The sequence below is a fragment of the Liolophura sinensis genome, chromosome 8 (genome assembly GCF_032854445.1).
Source record: "Liolophura sinensis isolate JHLJ2023 chromosome 8, CUHK_Ljap_v2, whole genome shotgun sequence".
In the NCBI taxonomy this organism is placed as follows: Eukaryota; Metazoa; Mollusca; class Polyplacophora; order Chitonida; family Chitonidae; genus Liolophura; species Liolophura sinensis.
In genome coordinates this window covers 30,982,378-31,002,898 of record NC_088302.1, presented here as the reverse complement: position 1 = coordinate 31,002,898, position 20,521 = coordinate 30,982,378, and the positions used below count along the sequence as shown (strand labels likewise).

Below are 20,521 nucleotides of genomic sequence, written 5' to 3'. Positions count from 1 at the left end.
TGGCCTTTAGGGTCACAGTCTTCGCACTCTATTGGTTAGACATATATTGGAAAGAGCATGAAGTACACAAATGTAATAAAAGTACCATCAGTTTTGCAAAATGTATATATTATAACTGTATCAACACCCATGTAAGGTACTTGAAGTCACAGTGCTTGCATTGGTGAGAGGCTCCTGGGCCATTGTGCTGCACTAGCATGCAAACCACTAGGCCACGGAAGCCCCTACAAGCATATAGAGCAAGATTGCTCTCTCTCTCTCTGAGGTGATTACATTTTTGTCTACACAGATAAAAGATATTGCTATTTTAAGTTGCTGTTTGAGATTAATTTATACCCCTGGTTTTTATGTCACACTTTAATGAAATTCTCTCTTGTTGTTCAGTTTAGTTTCAGATGTATGTGAGATTTACACTCTTCAGGCAATGCTAAGCTTTTTAACATTGCTCTACCGCCATATCAGATATGGCTTTTCTCCTGCTCATGCCCATTTCCCACTTCACCGAGCTTGTTCACTATAACATATTAGATAAGCAAATATTATTAAAATTCCTCGGTTTCCCATTAACAGGCATGGCTCAGTTCTGCGCTGACGGCCACGCCCCTATGTGAGAAACTCGTCTTCTGAAGACACTGAAGGCATTGTTGCATAGCTACAGAAATATTTCTTTTCGATGCCTTTTGATACCTGCAAGTGGAGGAGAAAATGTTTGAATAAATGGAATCTTTTCATTCTGTTTTCTGTGATGAAGTGAACTCTGGTATTTAAGTCACTGACTTGACCTATAAATATTTATTTGAGTACACTCATGCAAATTCTGTTAATGTGTTAAGTCTTTCATTTTCCTCAAATCTTCTTCGGATTAAAGGTTTATTTTGTATTTTTTCTCTTTGTGTTGCATATAAAAGTGTTACACTTTGTAAGAGAAGCTTTTAGAATAGGCAAATCCTTTATACAGCAGACCTTCAAAAAAGGCCCTGACATTTACCGATACTAATGGAAAGTTAAATGCACACCTATTAACACCTGACGGTGGGAAAATTCTTCCATTTTCTACATTATTTATGTCTTTTATACCGAAGACAGACTTCTTGCTATGGACCAGGCAGAAAAATATGAGATTAAAGATATGCTTTAGATATCTTTCAGTATTTCTTAATACACTTACCAGCTTTTTTTTTTTTTTAAATCCTTACACTTACCTTTGGTAAGGTAGGATTGTGGGTGGTTAACACCTTAAACTGCTCCCATTTAACAAAGGAAATCTGGATATTGCCTTGTTTTTGTCACCATGTACCTGTATTTAAGAAAAAAAATTTAAAAAACGAAACAAAACTCTTTTCCTTATATACATATCTTAGCAGCTGGCCTAAGTTGCTAGTGCAAGGTAGAGCCTCACCCATTAGGCTAACATGAGGGCGTGCTTGAACTGTTAGAAAATGCAAGCGCATATACAGGAGCAGTGGCTGTGGCTTCTGTTGTCTAGTGTCAGCCCAGGAAGCCCTGTTTGTTAACAGCCGTTCTAAATCAGAATATCGATCTTGCTGCATGTGGCAGGGAGGGAATTCAAACATTCCCTTTTTCTTGAAGTATGCATTCTTGTCGCTTGGTTTCGGATTAAAGTTTAAATTTGGACCATGACTGTCATTAATCATGCAGGCTCAACAGTATATTGTATCATAATTATAATGTAATTTTCCTAATATTCTATATTTCTTATATATTAATATTTCTTATATTAAGCTTGTCTGCGATTACTGTAAACCTCTTCGACCTTGATAGCTGATTACCTGAGTATTGATAAGACTTTGAGGTCCCAGTCTCTCCATCCATTTGAATCCCATGTCTGCTGACCTGTGTATTGATAGGACTTTGAGGTCCGAGTCTCTCCATCCACCCGAATCCCATGTCTGCTCACCTGAGTATTGATAGGACTATGAGATCCCAGTCTCCCCATCCATCTTAATCCCATGTCTGCTCACCTGTGTAATGATAGGACTATGGGGTCCCATTCTTTCCATCAGTCTAAATCTCTGCAAACAGAGTGTCATATATGAGTAAGTGGGAACCCCTTGTGGAGCCCCACAGCTGCTTTCCTGTGATCTGTATCAGGTTATGAAGGAAACCTCTGTGGAGCCCCATATCTGCTTTCCTGTGATCTGTATCAGGTTATGTAGGAAACCTCTGTGGAGCCCCATATCTGCTCACCTCTGTGTTGTATAGGATTAGGTGAGAACCCCCCTGTGGAGCCCCATGTCTGTTCGCCTCAGTGTTGCATAGGATTAGGTGGGAACAGGAGAGTGTATCATCAAACCTCAGTCTATTTACCTGAACTGACATTATGCTTCCACTGAGGCAAGCCTACACACAGGGGTCAAATGTTACGCAATGTGTTTGAATGGCTCGGAATGTTCCTGTACACCAGATAAACTGTTGTCAGACGCTCTAGATACATGTGTGTCAACCCTTCTGAAAGGTAAGGCAGGAAAATAACCCTAAACTACCACTTTCTTATATATTGAGATGAACACTTAAATTAGACAAACCAAAGTGTATGCCTATGTATAATATAAGTGGAAAATAATGGGACATTATAATTTCATTAGACATTAAAATAGCTCACAAAATCCTCTTGATAACTGAGTTCATACAGAATATGTTAAGTTTTAGCTTCGCTCCGAATAAAGGGTTGTCTTACGGAGGTTTGCTGTATGTATTTTTCTCTGTTTCACCTTTCAGTTTGATTTTCCTGTCGCCCTGTTAATGTTTTAGGTTGTTTCACGTTATGAAATTTACAGGTGCACAGGCTAAACTGTAAACAAGTGAATGCTTGTGAGCAGATTGATTACAGGTGTACAGGGGAATTCTTTAGATTCACGTCTTATACCTAGCTGCATGTCAGACGCTTGCTATATGTACTCAAGTGCATTGACATCGAGACATCCTTGTGTTAAAAGTCAGCTGAGAAATAGAATCTGATTTATGGCTGAAAAAAAAAAAACAACTTTGAACAGTCAGGGCTGGTAGTATTTTAAAGATGTTGTCTTGATCTTTTACAGAGATACAGTATCTTTATTTGATGTTTGTATGATGTTTATTAAAGGCGAACTGTCCCGATTTTCGATTTCTTTCTCACTTTACTTGTAATATGGGAAAAAAAATGAAAACAAAAAAATGCATCTGATGAGTTGTTTTACTTCTAGAAATTAAAAGTATAATTAACGCCAAAAATTCTGAGAAAAAAAATTCACGTCGCTTGTCTGCTGTTGAATGGTCCTAGTGTGCCAGATATGCGTGATGTAACAGTGGTACTTCAGTTTAGAGGCCCAGTGTCGGCTACATTGGTTTTGATCCACGTTTTCTGACAGGAAAACTGCTTTTGTTACCAGGAATGTTGAAAATAGTAGGTAATGCTTCCTGTTTCAAACGTCTTCAGATTTTTTTTTACTTTCCAGTCTGCTTTGGAATCCAATTACAAACCCCATTTTTAGCCTGTAAGCTGGATCAAAACATGCCTCCTCTAAATGGTTGGAGCACAATTTTTAGTGGTTGTTTTGCATGAAATGGCGTCTCTTGGCATGGCAGTTATCTATTGTCGTCGAATGGAGGGGTCCAATGGGAAGGCATGAAAACTGATCCCATCCTAATTCGGTTTAGGATTAGCACAGGTCATAACTGCACAAAACGGCATTGCTCCACTGTGACGTCATAAACTGGGGAGGACATCAAGGGCAGATAAGCGTGTAGAGAATACCAAGTTTCATAAAACTCCCCCTATCTGCCTTGAAATGAATTGTTTGCTTACAACATCTAAGATATACTGTGTCAAATTTGTGAGAAAAATTTGATAAACTGGGACAGCTCACCTTTAAATGGTCCGCACGTTGTACGTACTGTATTGTATCTTACTTTGTGACAAATTGTATTTTCCAATTTTTTTTTATGAATGAATGATTATGGCTTAATGCCACATTGGCAATATTTGCAGAAATATTTGTGGCGAGTCCAATTTATTTTCTGGATGTTAATGTTATAATATTAGAACTGTGACATGTTACATTTACAGTGGAATTTTTAGTAGGTTCAGTCAATTTATTAGCTTTTCTGTTATCTGAATTATGAAAGCAGTAAAGGTGGTAAGAAATTTTGACTTTACCAATGTTGGGAAAAAATACCTGTTCCTGTGAAATAGACTTGAGGTTGTCAGTCAGGTTTGCCTACGTAATTCTGATGAAAAAGTGACACAGAATCTAAATGTTTATGACACACATTTGGCAGTTTGTTTCTGTTTGGAAGATTTCTTTTGATTTTCTTCTTTCTCATGCTCTAGCTAGATGTTTATAGATGTCAGAAAAAAAATGGCATATGTGTACTGCGTGAACTTTTCCGGTACACCCCTTTCACACATCAGTACTACATTAAAATGGCATTCACATGTGGTGTACAGAATGGGCGATCTGTTGTAATTGTCCAAGTTTGCTTATAGCCATATTTTTGCAAAAAAATGCACACAGTGTAATAATGGTTTGAAAGATTTCTAAGTTAAGGACCACATGTGTGGTTGAAAATTTGATTGTCATCACATGTGAGAGATTTTTTTGAAAGTGTTGTCAGATCATTAAAACAACCTGTACAAGCAAACTTACAGGTCTCAAAGCCAACTGTAAATGTCTCAGTGCTATACACATGTAGATTGTCTTGTGCTACAAAAAGTCAAAGATACATAGAACTAAGTATGGTGATCAAAACATTTATTCTTGCAAGAATGTGGTTGATTTCAATCCTGACTTCAACATGTTCGAACCGGCCCCGCTAGTTGGTATAGCGCCCGCTTCAGGAGCGGTAGATCCAGGGTCAATCCTGGTTCGAGTCACACCCAAGGCTTTGCATGGGTTTATTGCTTTTTTGAAAATCTAGTCATGTCATAGGTGTATTTTGTCTCTCAGTCCTTGTAATTTTCAGAAAGAACTAAAAGACATGGATGCAGGATTACATTAAAGAGATGATGTGAAAAAACAAAAAAAGAAGACTTCTTATTTATTTGGCAAACAATAATCACTGGCCATAAAGCATTGTCCATGAATTTTAGAAACTTTCAATCTGTGAAGACTGTAATCTGGGACATATTCACCTGTGCGGGTTCTTACACTAATCTCTCTGCAGCTGTTTACTCTTTCACACCAGATGTCAATTAATTCTTCTGGCTCAAATCTCTGAGTATAGTTGAGGATACTCTAGGGGAACCTTTTTGACTCCAGCACAATACCAGAGCAGTCACAATACATGGACAGGTGAAAATCTCTTCTTGCTCAGTCATTAGAGTGGCTGTTTAAACAGCTTAGAGGTGTGAACAGTGGGCACAGAGTCAATATGAGGGCAGGGGGAAATAAAAGACAGGAGACCTAACGGGTGTCGTGGTCAATAGCTCACTCCTGGACTGACAGGTCAACTGTGAGAAAGTCAGCCTCTATTGGGCTCAATAGGAGCTCATTGTAATACCTGGCCATGTTTGTAAAGCCAAAGTCAGGGTCCATTACTGGTCAGCCTGAGGAACATGTGGGCTAGGACTGACCACTTCCTTAAGGGTTGACCTCTTAAGGTTGATTTACTTCACTGATGGAGAAACCCTTGAGGCCCATCACGGACTTCTTAGATATCTGAGCGATAGTATTTTGAGAGGAATGCAATTTACCCTTATCAGAGTTATATTGCGGTTAATAAAGTCACTTAGATAGCCTGGAGATAAATATCTGATGAATTCTTAGTTCTGTTCGAAAAGGAAAAATCTTTAGTAAAATGAATTTGTTCATCATGGCCACGATGAATTCAGTTCAGTTCAGGCATGGTTTAGTAAATTTGATGTGAAATTCATTGTAATCCAAAGTCACACATGCCCTGTAGGCTGGCAGCATAATATAGGGATAAAGCAAACCTCAAACACATCAGTCCTGTTTTCTGTGTCTTCTTGTGTACACATTAGGCTTTCAATCTTTTTTTCACAATATAAAGGCAGTGTACTCAAGTGTCCATCCAGCCTTAGCACAAATGTAACAATTAATTAATTTGAGTTGATTGATTTCCACCTTGTTCATAAATGATCAAGCAGTGACAGACTTTGCCAGTTGTTCGGAATAAGGTTACTTCTTTGCCAAGATGAGTATGGTGCAAAACACCAATCAGATAAATAAAGAAAAAAATAGGTGCCAAGAAATCTTTTTTTTTTTTTTTGCATAGCAGCTATCACTTTTTCCTATAATATGATATGTATAGGTTTAATTATTATTCATAAGTGGTGTGCCTGATGAATATGTATAAGGAAGAGATGGCATATATTGCCAAATATATATGTAGAAATAATATACAAGTGTTCGTTCATATGCATTCACTAATTAATATAGCTGTGAAAACAACCTTGATACCTGTTTGAACTTGTCTAAACAATCATAAATGTATTAAGACTAAGTCTTTGTAGGCAGTCATCTATGCACGTGACTGTATGCAAATTAGATACCCAGAAATCACTTCCTGTCACTCAACCTTGTTCAGAATGCCCTCAGAGAAAGTAACACTTGAAATTTTTTTGATTGCCTGATCAAGATCAAAAGGTCAGTGTCAATCGTAGCTTTTTTTTGACAGCTTTTGGCAGAAATCTGATCCACAAAGTGTGCTTATTGAATGACTGTCCCTCTTTCCCGCTTATTGAATGACTGTCCCTCTTTTTTGCTGACACATTTGCCAATTTAGAGCAGGCCTTGAAAAACTATAAATGTTTCTTGCATATTTATGCAGAAGTAATTGCAAATTCCTGGCCGCCTGAAGGTCGATTATGATTAGGTGAGGTTGGTCTTGATTGTTTTTATATATATAGACCTTTATGTATGAAGTACATCAAACATTTATATGCATAAATGTATCAACAGAACTAATTGTAGGTCAAGTGTTTGAAGAAGGAAATTAGAATTTGGGAAGTAGATCTCAAACATTGTGAACAGGAAAGCAAACTGAGAACTGCCTTGTCCAGAAAACATGATACCAAATCAAGCATTCGGTGTATAAAGTCTGGGACTGCGTTGGAAATAATGATGTACTTAATTTTTATTGACTCAAAGTCATCCTGGACCTTTCAAAGCCCGGTTGGTGAAGAGTATTGCATGATCTCTTCTTCATTGTTATCCACTTATAAACCAGACACCAGTCATGTATTAAAATGAAATGTTCGTGAATATATATATATATATGGCATAAAGCACCAATCAAATAAATAAAATCAGAGCATCTTTAAAAGAAATTTTGTTTACTGGATTCTCAAGATGATTTTCTTGTAGGTGACATATTTCTGAGAATGAACTTTTATTATAGCGATCAAGATAAATCAATAAACTCATTGAATAAAGTTGAATAATGTTGGATTTAAGAATACCAAATTCGGTCAGAGATTGGAACTTTTTGCGTGAGCTGTGAGCCAGTAACTGATTGGGCTAGTGTCTATTCTACTGGGATCAGCTATTTTCTCTATGATGAATCAGCTGTACAACTGTTTCCGATTTTGTGCGCATTTTGGTCCCATTTAATTGCTAAAAGCTCCCTGTTGTGAGTTGCATGCATTATGAAAAGTTTCGTTTTTATTTAATTTCAGATTTTAGTGTATGGATTTTTTTTGTGTGTTACTTGGAGTAGTATTTGTTAAAAATGATGGATGGCTACACAGATTTTTTGTGCTGATTTTGATGGTAAAGCTACTTGTAATTTTACAGCATATTACACATAGTATAAGGATTACTTGTATATATGGCTTTGTGAGTTCATATCTACAGGTGAGTGTTTTACCTTTAGTCTGAACTGCACACCTTAACCCGACTGGAATGCACACATACTGTGTGACCCCTTCAGTCTAGATACAGACTGTTATGTCATACTAAAAGCTATTCGGAGTATGTAAACAGCCAGTGGGGGAATTACAGAACCCCAAAGTGTAATACTAAAATTTAAGATTGGACTTAGATTAGATTAGGTTAAGATAAATGTGTGCGTAGAGTGAGTGAATGCTTTATCTGATAACAGTGGGAATATGAAGTGGTTTGAATTGCACATTCATTTAAAACATCAGAATGTTTCTGCAGTAAATAAAAACTGCAAATATAAAGGCGGCATGCAATTTTTGGCTGAATTCAAAGTTGCAGTGGTATAAATGTCATTTATTAAAAAGTTTTACTCTGTAAATGTTAATTGATTTGTGCATAAAATCATGAGTATAGTTGGCTCGCTACATACAAACTGCCGAAGTGATCAGGTTAAGAGCTATTAGACTCATTTCTAATGTTACACAGAATCTGTAACCTGTAACGTGTCAAAATATGATACTTGTAATAAAAACTGTAAAAATGGCATAATTAATTTGCAGTATAAATCCATCAAAATCTGGCAGAATGAGTACAAACATGTACTATATGTGTATGCATGTAATTGTATAGGCATGGGATGTATATACTGTACTTCATTTCCCTTGACTGGGAAGATGGGTTGATCGGAGTTGCCAGCCACGGTCATGAAAAGAATAAATATCTCAGTCATGAATGAAAAAGTCATAAATTTTCTTTTACACATCTACCTGTTTATATATACGTATCAATGTTATGATTATGAAATGGTCATCAAATGAAGTCATAGGTGGAATTTCATTTCTGTACAATTCCAGCTTGATGATGAAACGTCTGAGCTACATGCATTGTTTTAATGGTGCAATGTGGCTTGTTAGTCATCCATGTTGTAGACCTTATATGTAGGAATTATCAGTGTTAGTTATGAAATGCCGTGAGTTGTCAGAATTAGTCATGAAATTTCATGAATTAGTGTCAGATTTATTTATGAATTAGTGTCAGATTTATTTATGAATTAGTGTCAGATTTAGTCATGAAGTGTCATGAGTTACTGTCAGGGTTAGTCATTAAATGTCAAGAATTATAGTCAAATTTAGTCATGAAATGTCATGAATTATAGTCATATTATGTCATGAAATGTCATGAATTATAGTCATATTTAGTCATAAATTCATGTTGTTTTGATGGTCATCAGTTAGTTTCAGAATTAGTCATGAAATGTCGTGAATTAAGGTCAGATTAAGTCACAAAATGCCATGAATTATTGTCAGATTTAGTCATGAAATGTCATGAAGTATAGTCAGATTTAGTCATGAAATATCATGGATAATTGTCAGATTTAGTCATAAAATGTCATAAATTATTGTCAGATTTAGTCGTGAAACATCATCAGTTAGTTTCAGAATTAGTCATGAAATGTCATGAATTATTGTCAGATTTAGTCACGAAATGTTATGAGTTATTGCCTGATTTAGTCATAAGATGTTATGAAATCTCATAACCTGGTTTTAAACTCATAGATAACTGTAACTCTCAGTCAGATGTTTGTGCCTGTGGACAGCTATCTCATGTCCAATGTTGACACTTTACAGACTGCACAAATGTTGACCAAGGCAACTGTCCAGGGCTGGACACTGTGTGGTGTGGTGACAGTAGTCCTAGATACCTTGACTGATGTTTATCCCTGTGAGACTCACTATGTCCACAGTGTCCACTCAAGCCTTTGTTTAGTGAAAAAAAAAAGTTTATTTTATTTATTTAATCATTTAAGTTGATCTGTTCAAAATAAGATCATTGGTGGAAACAATTCGTTTACACCTAAAAGATAATTTACATGTTGATTATATAAATGAGATAAATCTTTATCCAAGAATTACTTCAGTGAAAAAAATGATATGTAAGGATGCAATGAGAAAAACGGAAATCTTGCTCAGTATGTTTATTTCTGGTGTATGTAGTTTTTTTTTCTCCTCCCTCGTAAACCTGACTGATATTTGAATGTAAAGTGAAATATTCTTGAGTAAGATGTTAAATCTCAAAGAAATCAATACTGTTAAATAAATTCCAAATTCTAATAATATAGCCATGCTGTAAAAACACTGAACAAATATATGAAAATATGTTCTGGTACTGGTCGAGAGATTTCTTTTGATCTTTGGAGTGATGTTTTAAGGTCTTAGATAGCATTTATTTATTTATTTATTTGATTGGTGTTTTACGCCGTTCTCACGAATATTTCACCAGCGGCCAGAATTATGTTGGGAGAAAACCGGGCAGAGTCCAGGGAAAACCCATTACCATCCGCAGGTTTCTGGAAGACCTTCCCTTTTTGGACTTGAACTCACAGCGAGTGCACTGGTGGAAGGCTCCTGGGTCCTCACTTTTAGATACTATACAGATAGATAATATACTGCAAAAATGAAAGTTTCAGCTCCAAAGGTTATGTTTTATCACATGTATTTGCCTCTAAAAGTGCAATGTTTTGGGTGATATATTAGGCCATTGTAAATCCCTTACCACTATGGCCCCTCCTCTTTCTCCCCCACCCTTTAAACATACCCTTCGTTCAGTCTGTTACATCACTGTAGACCTCAGGTTGGACTACCTAGCATTGACATGAATAATGTAAATTGTTTTCCTAATTAGTTTTAGTAAGAACTGGAGTTACGAACTGATTGGATTACAGACACCAGTTCTAAATGACTGTGGGCTGTTTGAGGGTATTATCTCTCCAGTTAGTCAGAGAACTGTGATTTTTTTTTTTTTTTTTTTTGATTGGTGTTTTACGCCGTACTCAAGAATATTTCACTTATACGACAGCGGCCAGCATTATGGTGGGTGGAAACCGGGCAGAGCCCGGGGGAAACCCACGACCATCCGCAGGTTGCTGACAGACCTTCTCACGTACGGCCGGAGAGGAAGCCAGCATGAGCTGGACTTGAACTCACATCGACCGCATTGGTGAGAGACTCCTGGGTCATTACGCTGCGCTAGCGCTTTAACCGACTGAGCCACGGAGGCCCCCAGAGAACTGTGAGGTGAAATCATGAAACCTTACCAGGCATACAATCCTCATCTATTAAGCATTGATCTCAAGGGAGGGATAGGGGAAGGAGCAAACAAATATATTATTACATGTGGGACCCCTGAATTCCTTTGTGAAGGAGCCCACCCATACGTTGGAGTTCAAATCCAGGCCTTGTTGGCTTAGCCTACTTTTTTCTTTCAGCCGACTTTTTCCGCAGCCTTTTAATATATACAAAGGCATGCACATGTATGAATGCAATGAATACATCTTCTGTAAAGCAATTTTTTACATATGAATCTGCAATTGGTTTTTTAGGAATCGTAAAAAAAAAAATTCATTTCTAGTACAACAACAGAGCTGTCCTCCCAAGAAACCCTCATGTACACATCGGTAATGATTGGAGAATAACTGTTGGGTCACCACCAAACATCCAGAAATCTCTTTGCTGTGTAGATATATTTACCCACTCTTTATTATGTGGGTTGGTTTTGTCGGCTGTAATTCTGTATCGGACATGATTTAGTCATTAGGCAATAACAAAGACATTGTTCAATAGTTAACCTGTGGTCTTGCTGATCTGTTTAGGATGTCTGCAAATGCTTAGATAAAAAAAAAGATGTACTTTATGGATTTCATGTTAGTGGAATGGCACTGGATTTAATTCGTTCTGTGTTGAGCTTTTTGTGCATTCTAAAGAACACAGTGTCTCTGGCATGTAGATTGAATACAGTGATGTGTGTCAGAGGTCCAGCATTTACCATGTTTATTGAAGATTGCATTCAGGAGATCCCGGACTGGTAACTTGTTCAGGGGCTGAAAGAAGTAGGAGTTGGGGGGGGGGGGGGGGGGGGGAGAGAGAAGAAACGGTGTAAATGTAGATCAAGAAAGAGCCTATTAATATTCGTGCAATGCAATCTCACTGCGTATGTTCTCTGCTATGTTTACCCGACGTGCCCGCTTGCATCATGACTACCTACCATGGGATAATGGGTGTTCATGTGCCGGAATTGATCATGTGACCTGCACCTAACCCTCTGGAATGCGTGTCTTTTTTTGTTGGCTGTAGAATAAAGAGAAAGATCGAGGGACCCTGTAAGTTGATAAAAGTATGTCGCCTTGGTTACTGGACACACCCATTCCAGAGGCAGGAGGTTTGGTCAGGCTCCTGGCTAATAAGGGAATGTTTTCTGATCAACTGACTGTTATTCATGTAGAATTCTCCAGTATTTCATGAAAATCACTTTTAATCTGCAAGTGCAGTTAAAATTTTATGGCTCTAGTATTCATTGTAACTCTGTTTGAAGACTCCACATATTGTTATTGTTAAAATGCAATGAAGAAAACAGGTGAGGCAGTTTTATGAAGGTAGTGGCCAGATTCTGTCGATTTCAATCCAATGTCAGTGTGACCTAAATTAACTTTGTTTTTGTTTTTGTTTTTTTCACAACAAATTCCTATATTATGGATTAGGATGCATGGATGAAAATAATTCATTGTAGTCGTCATGCTTAAGGTATATAATGTTCTGGAATGTGTCAGCTGAGTTTTGCACTAGATTTGTGTACATGTATGTTCACAGAGTTTTGCAGGCAATTTGTGTATGTTTCTTTTCATGTATGGTCATTGGTTTGTAGAAGTTTTGGGTATGTTTTTGTCAATTTAATCAATCTTCTGTCCAGTTTAATAAGCAATTAATCCCCTGTCCAGCTCAGCCTGGCCCGCTAACAATGCATTTATCTGAGTGTAACAATGTCACGCAGAATTGATATTGACATGCGTTTCCCTTTAGCGCTTGTTTGCTCATTTTGCTTGTTTTCTCGATTTTTCAGAGTAATTATAACAGTGTTTGAATTGTTTCAAAGCTGTTCTATTTTTTGGTTTTCTGCAGGATAACCTGACTGTGTTTCTGAGAGCTTGCCAAGAACACTTCGGACTACGTCAGCCTCAGCTGTTTGACCCGTTGGATTTAGAGGACCTCTCACAACGCGCTGCCTTTGCTGAGTGAGTTACTTGGGCGGATTACTTAACATTGTTTTCTTTTACTACTGGTTAATGGTTCACTTGATCCAGTGGTCAAGAGGTAGAAGTTATTTTGGGTTATGATTGTGCTTAGAAGCACCTATAATTCACACGCATGCAGATGTGTGAATCCATGTGAATCTCTAATTCACGATTCCTGGGTATCGTGGACAAACCAGGAAATTCATGGAATTACACCAAAATGAAAATCATACTAATCTGTATGTTACCACATTACATTTTTTCTCTTTTGGTGGAAAAATCTTCATCATTCAAAAGGAATCTGGTTTTACTATAGCTACATTCTAAGGGTTTGTATTTTGGGACATGTATTGTGCTCATTGCCATCTTCTTTTTCAGCTATCCATGAATGTTTACTTTGAAAACTCTATTTTTGGACCAGTTAAGCTTATATGACTTGAAGAACAACTGTAATAGTATTAATATAAACAGTATTTTCAGTTTTTTTTTGTTTTGTTTTTTTATAATTACACCATGTCTGTTGGTGAGTAAGGTGAGTACGAGAAGTTATAAACAAATATTTCTGAATAATTTTAATGCACTTTTTTATTTATTTTTTTTTTTATACTATGTGGAAATGAAGTTATGACAGCAGTAATTAACATGCTTTTGAAACCGGCATTTTCATGGTTTTCATTTCCTGATTGAGGAATGTGGTTTTTATTGTTGTAATTGTATATATACACACTGTATTCCCATGCAGCTTTATATATTTACCTGATTAGAGTTCTACACCATACTCAGGAAAATTCATCTCATACAATATGGGCTAATAATAGGCCATATATAGCTTTAGAGTACACATCGGATTAGTCATGTTAGAAAAATATTCATTAAGACTCTAAGAGTGTTTTTGCCACAAACTAACATAGTGTAATAGCATGTTAAATTTTTGCGGGAAAAACTTTGTTTTCTGAACCATTTTGGCTGTCGGGGATAAAATTCAGTTTATATAATCTACCTGAGCAGGTAAACGTTTCTGCTATATGTTAGTCTGTGTCGGTCATAGGGAAAGTCGATCTAGGAACACATGTAGATCAGAGAGCCTGGTAGGGAAGTGTTGCCTTAAGGCTGATCTCTCATTCGGGACCACATAATATAGCTAGCTCCCCAGGTATTGGGACGTTGGCTTGCCTCTGGTATTGATTTGTCCCAGTTCTTTAGAGACAGCCAGGTATACATGTATGAATGCAGGCTGAAGAGAAATTCTGAGGTAAATATTGGTTAAAATGTCTGAAATTGAAACCCGTGTGGTTGCTGTGTATTGATCAGGGTCTTGCACATGAATCAGTGTGAAGTGGGCCTGTAGAGTAGAGCAGTGTTTAGGAAAGTCACCTCTACCCAGGTGTGGTATGCAAAGTTAGAGAGGCGTTCATACAGGTGGACTCCAGAGTATTGGGGAAAGTTGATGAGAATCTTGTGTACAGGGCTGAGCTTAGCCGCACAGGCTGGCCATACTACACAGCTTGTCCTCTGCATACTCTAGCTGTTCAATACCATACAGAGGCTTTGATCAGCAAACGAGTTCCATCTGTCAGTGATTACCTGTCTACACCCTCAGGTAAGCTGCCTTAGCGGAGCGGTATAACCAGCGGGAGGAAAAAGGCGGGGCACTTCGAATGCCACATTACCTGTTGTGTGATGCAGAGTTAAATTGTTTACCTTTGCTGGAGGTGTGCTAGCCTGAGTTGTCAGCCTGAGCTTGGCGGTCGTCAGGGTGCTCTGCTAGGTTCTCCTCTCTGTAGCTTGTCAGCCAGAATGTGGGTGTGAAGGTAAGGGGCGTTTGAGGACATACCCAGCACATACCTGTCTTACTAAGGCAGAAAACACAAATACAGCTGTAACGTGAGGAATTTTACCTGTTCACCTGAGTGGCAAACGTAAGTAATTAACCTTATTACTTGTAGGTAGGATGGAAAAACTTCTTATTTGCCTAGCCGGCTGTTTTGTGGCAGCCATCTTTGGCACATGTTGCCATTTCATGGGATGTCAGCCAGTGCTCTGTGAAACTCTTAGACGTTAAAGCACATTTATGCAACATCAAAGCGTGGTAGGTGTTAGGGATTTTGACTTGATCAAAGAGGCTGTACTAGAGATTTGTGGCAAAAACTTGATCAGGGCGTATCCAAATATCAGCCTCATATGTGCATGTATTGCCGTTCAAAATTGGTAACAATTTCCTAAAATTTATAAAGCAGGTCACATGGTAACTTTTGCAAACTTCAGAATTATTTTAACACTGTCAATACTACAGGTATAAGTCTGCTATTCACTGAAAGGCAATAATTTAAGCTATTCTTGGCAAAAACGGAAATGTGATTTGATTATACGCGAATATGAATTTTGTGCCTAAAACCATTGGTATAGTTTCTACAAATATTTTCAGTTGTCATTTCAAGCTAAATTAACAAAATGTTGTTGTCGAGGAAAACCAATTTGTGCTGGTTTATTTCTCACTATCTTTCCAGTGGATTAAGCTCGAGGATAAAAAAAACACTGTTGTTCTTCTCATTTTGAAAATGGCCAGGTTAATGTATCTGGAGTGGATTGAGGTGGATTTTTCACAGATACGATACTGATAAAGTTAATTTGACTGTTGCTCAGTCTTGTGTGTCCAGGAATTTGGGGATCATTATGCATTAGGTTTTGTGATTTATAAATGTTCGGGTCATACCCTGAACTAAGATTGAGGTAAACACTGCAGCCTGTCAGAAACATTCATGGCATGTGTGTATTTTGCTTGTAGTGACGTATGTTGTATTGCATGCAAGGTGAACAATGCCTTAAGGCAAGGATAATTATCAGTTCTTAAGATGTCTTATTTTTTCCTCTTCCTCATGTAAAAGCAGATCATTATCGTTTCATTAGAAGCATGAGTGAAGCGTGTTCTGCAGTCGTGTGTGGTTATTTGTAAACTGTTTTATGTCCCTGTCACAATTTACGTTCTCTTGGCTCCCATGTCCAACAGTGCCTGGAGGATATACAGAAAACTGAGCAGTAATTTAATTGTTGACAAATTTAACTCCCCTGATTCAGATGATTCCTTCTGCTCATAAAAAGTTGTTTTGCGTGTATACAAACAATTAACATGTAAACTGTCTTATTTGATGAACTTCAGTGTCCAGAACTTAATTTTTAGACGTTTTTGGTAAATATAGCAGCATTTACTCTTGTCAATTATATAAACAATTCTTCATGTCAACCAGTTGATTAGAAATTATGGTAGTTGCCAAGTGAATGTATTTCAGAAAAACAATGCAATCTACAAACTGTTAAAAAGATGATATGATGATAATTAATGCCAAAAGTCATTATTCATTGGAATTTGGAGACGCAGTTTTCATGTAAAAAAAGTTTCTTCGTAAATATACGTTGAAGATGTTGTATCCATGTAAGATGAAGTCATGTACTTGGGATATTTCTATGCACAGGTTGTTGAATGTGGCCCCAGATATAAAGGGAATGAAAATTTTTAAATTAGTTAAATTTACAGTAGTAGGTACGCAGTTAAGAAGTGTGACAAAGTCTGTTTGACATTGTGCGTCTTATTGTCACTCATGTACATACATTCACTTGACCCTCCTCATTTGGCAACGGGTACTCACTCGTCGTCATGGTTTTGCACTGTCAGATTTCCCTTCATGGAGGTCAGTGCTATATCATCATGCATATTCACTTTGGCAGTTAGGAATGTGTATAGCAGTTCATTTTGCTGTGTAGGGTGTTAAAAATTGCAGTGTTAAAATGTCATTCAAATATGTGATGAATCAATCGTGATGTAACAGTTGCATGTGTCATGTAAACAGCCTACTGTACATATATCAGATGTAGATGTATGAACACAGTATACATACAGATTGTTGGTATACAATGTATACTGAATACTTTATAGTGTAAAGTTGAAGGTAAAACAAAATACAGTGACTAAAAATGAAAGAATTCATAGCAGACACACCCATGGGTTAATGTCTTATTTCCAATACTGAAAGAACCTTATATCTTACCAAATTAAAGTGGAACTGATATTGACAAGTTTCTTCCGCCCAGCTACACCTCAGATTGATAAAGGAAATAGACATATTTCCCAACCTTTCAGAAAGGATCTTTTCAAATCTTTATATCTGTTGGTGTACATAGGAATGTGCCTAACAAACAGCATTCCATCAGGGTGTATTGCTCCAGAAAAAAGTCCCAGCTACCTGTAAATACATCTACATGTACATGTAAAGCTTATCAGTATTTGTAAAGTAAACAGATGTCAAGAGAACCTGTAAATATGTGTCTTACTTCCTTGTTTGCTGCTCATTTAATTAGTGATTCGTGCAAGAAGCTTTTTAATAATTACTCATGAAGCAGAATTAGTACATCAGCTGATATTCAGGATATGAGTGGCATTTGATCTGGCCAGCATTGCTCATGTCTGCATGTCTATGATCAAAACTAAGTGGTCAGCATTGCTCATGTCTGCATGTGTATGATCAGAACTAAGTGGTCAGCATTGCTCATGTCTGCATGTGTATGATCAGAACTAAGTGGTCAGCATTGCTCGTGTCTGCATGTCTATGATCAAAACTAAGTGGCCAGCATTGCTCGTGTCTGCATGTCTATGATCAGAACTAAGTGGTCAGCATTGCTCATGTCTGCATGTGTATGATCAGAACTAAGTGGTCAGCATTGCTCATGTCTGCATGTCTATGATCAGAACTAAGTGGTCAGCATTGCTCATGTCTGCATGTCTATGATCAAAACTAAGTGGTCAGCATTGCTCATGTCTGCATGTTTATGATCAAAACTAAGTGGCCAGCATTGCTCATGTCTGCATGTCTATGATTAAAACTAAGTGGTCAACACAGGGCAATGACTAAGGATCCTCCCACCGATGTGGTGGGTTCAAGTCCAGCTCTTGCTGGCTTTCTCTCCGCCATACATGAGAAGTTCTTCTAGCAACCTGCACATCATCGTCTGTTTTTCCTGGGCTCTGCCCGGTTTCCTCCCACCACAAAGGTGGCTGCCGTCGTATAAGGGAAATACTCTTGAGTATGGCGTAAAACACCAGTCAAATAAATGAATAAATGAAAGAACTGATTGGTAGAATTTTTGTCCCTCTTAATGGTCTTTGATCAAACCTGGGTCGGGGGATACCAAAGACTTTAACAGTGGTAGTTGTTGTTGCATTGCTTGGCCCTCACCACTGAGAGGTTAGAGCAAGGAAACAAGACTGCTTGGCACGGTGTCAGTATAATGTGACTGGGTGGGATGTCATGTATGGTGTCTTCGGCATGATACTTCAGTGGCAGCAGCACTTTGGAGTAATGAACTTGCCCCGCAACAAAAAGACACACACCTAATAACTCCACGTCATCATGTTACTGAAAAATTGTTCAGTACGATGTAAAACCTCACGCACACATACATGTGTACTTAATGGTCATATCTCCCTCTCGTCCTTTCACCAGGTATGTATGTGTGACCACATTTGCCAGCTATCATACCGTCGTCGCTGTTCTGCTTTTAGTCTCTCTCTCTCTGTCCTGTAGTGTTTTATATACCATTCATTATATGATGATGTCTATTGGGATGTTCCCCTGTTCACTTGCCCTTGTCTGTTTGTTCTGGTGTGTTATTGTCAACTTTAATGTATGTTTATGTCTGTTTGGATGTTCCTCTGTTCCTTTGCCCTTGTCTGTTTTTGTGTCTTATCATCAACTTTAATGTATGTTTATGTCTGTTGGGATGTTCCTCTGTTCCTTTGCCCTTGTCTGTCTGTTGTCGTGTCTTATCATCAACTTTAATGTATGTTTATGTCTGTTGAGATGTTCCTCTATTCATTTGTGAGCTTGTATCCTTCTATTTGGTTGTACCCACCTTTCCTCCTGATTGGTATGTAGATTGTGTATTGATGTGATCCTTTGTTCATTTGCAACCTTGTTACTTGCTTGTGCCTGAGAATTGTCATCAGTTTTACAATGTGAAAAGTGCATGTGTTCTTTCCCTCATTGGTGACTTTCTCGTTGTGCCTATCTGTGGTCATCATTGTTGGCATGTATAATGTCTATTGATGTGATTCTTATTCCTTTGTAACCTTGCTTTTTGGGTCTGTTTCTTGTCAGTTGTCAGCAGCTTTGGTGATATGTGTATATAGAATGTCTGTTTGGGTCTGTTTCTTGTCTGTTGTCAGCAGCTTTGGTGATATATGTATGTAGAATGTCTGTTTGGGTTTTCGTCTCTTCAATTATGGCTTTTATAACCATGAAATGTGGCCGTTCATCAACATTGGCATGTAGAATGTCTGTTCAGGTTTTTGTCTCTTCAATTACAGCTTTTTAAACGACAATATATGGCTGTTCATCAACGTTGGCATGTAGAATGTCTGTTTGGGTTTTCGTGTCTTCATTTATAGCTTTTATAACCACAATATATGGCTGCTCATCAACATTGGTATGTAGAATGTATGTCTGGGTTTTCTTCTTTTCATGTCCAACCTTGCTTTCTGTCTGTGTGTAAATATCCAGAAAGTCTTCTCCTTGGTTTGTGAACATGGGCTATGGTTGTTCCAGTCAGTTTAATATCAAAACCTGTGATTTGGGTCTTTTTTTTTTATTTCTGACCTTGCTATTTGGCTCTGCGTGTTTTTGAACCTGGCTTGTGATTGTTCCAGTCAGTTATCAACAACTGTTGTATGGGGAAAGTCTATTGCTATGTTCCCTCTCCAGGTTTATCTGTCTGGAGTGGTAAAGGCGATAAGTGGAATGTGTCAACAGGCCCCCGACACCCCCAACCCACATACCTGGCCACCAAACACTGCAGTACTGCCGTAGGCCCATATACAAAGAGATTTCTAGTGGCTGAACAGATAGCGTTACCGTCAGGACATATACCCTTTTCACAAGCACTAATTCCAATGGCCAGATCATGACGCATCGTTAGGCAAATGTAGGGGTTTAGAGTTTCTTTTTGAGAATCGACTAGCTCGAGGAAACCGGGCCAAGATGATTTGACGTCGGGGGCCCTTAATGGAGCAGGTAAACAAGAACTCAATCTCTGGGTTAATTTTATTGAGGTTAGGTAAGGCCAGGCTGAAAACCTGTTCCGCCACTAGTTTTTATACTCGGCTATTAGACAGGATTATCTATGGAAGGCAGGATATCCTGTCTCTGTCGGTATATATGCATACTTGTACCAGGACTTAACAACTCTGGACTTGAAAAGGACTATCCTGTGTGCTCAGGTACAGGTTAGGTATTTTTTCGATCCCCTGCAACTTTGTACTTGAACCTTTTGTGCTTATATATACCTATCTGACAATAGATTCAGCTCTCTTAGATGTACTGCCATTGTATAGATGCTGCTGTGTGTTGTGTGGACATATAGCACATGACTGTGTACTAAGCTCAGGTAATGACAATCGTTTAAACGGGATGCCCAGGTAAATGTATTGTCCCTGGACGTATAAAGACTGTGCGTCTCTCTGTAACAGGCTTTGTGTGAATAGTGAACCTGGGTTATATAGGGATGGTTCTTGTTCATGCGTGTCCATGTTCTTGTATAATCTGGAAAACAGTCAATATATGTACCT

At 37.9% G+C, this 20,521-nt stretch overlaps 1 protein-coding gene across 4 annotated transcripts in view; it reads left to right on the top strand.

Moving 5' to 3' along the window:
- The window catches only part of LOC135473991 (LIM domain only protein 7-like), a 75,977-nt gene that overhangs the window by 11,156 nt on the left and 44,300 nt on the right, over positions 1-20,521 (top strand). For all 4 annotated transcript variants that reach the window (XR_010444610.1, XM_064753967.1, XM_064753968.1 and 1 more), the window contains exon 4: positions 12,794-12,906. Coding sequence is in view for 3 of the 4 variants with exons in the window: in XM_064753967.1 (XP_064610037.1) it covers positions 12,794-12,906 (113 nt within the window). In the remaining variant the exon portion in view is untranslated. The remainder of the gene's footprint in view (positions 1-12,793; positions 12,907-20,521) is intronic.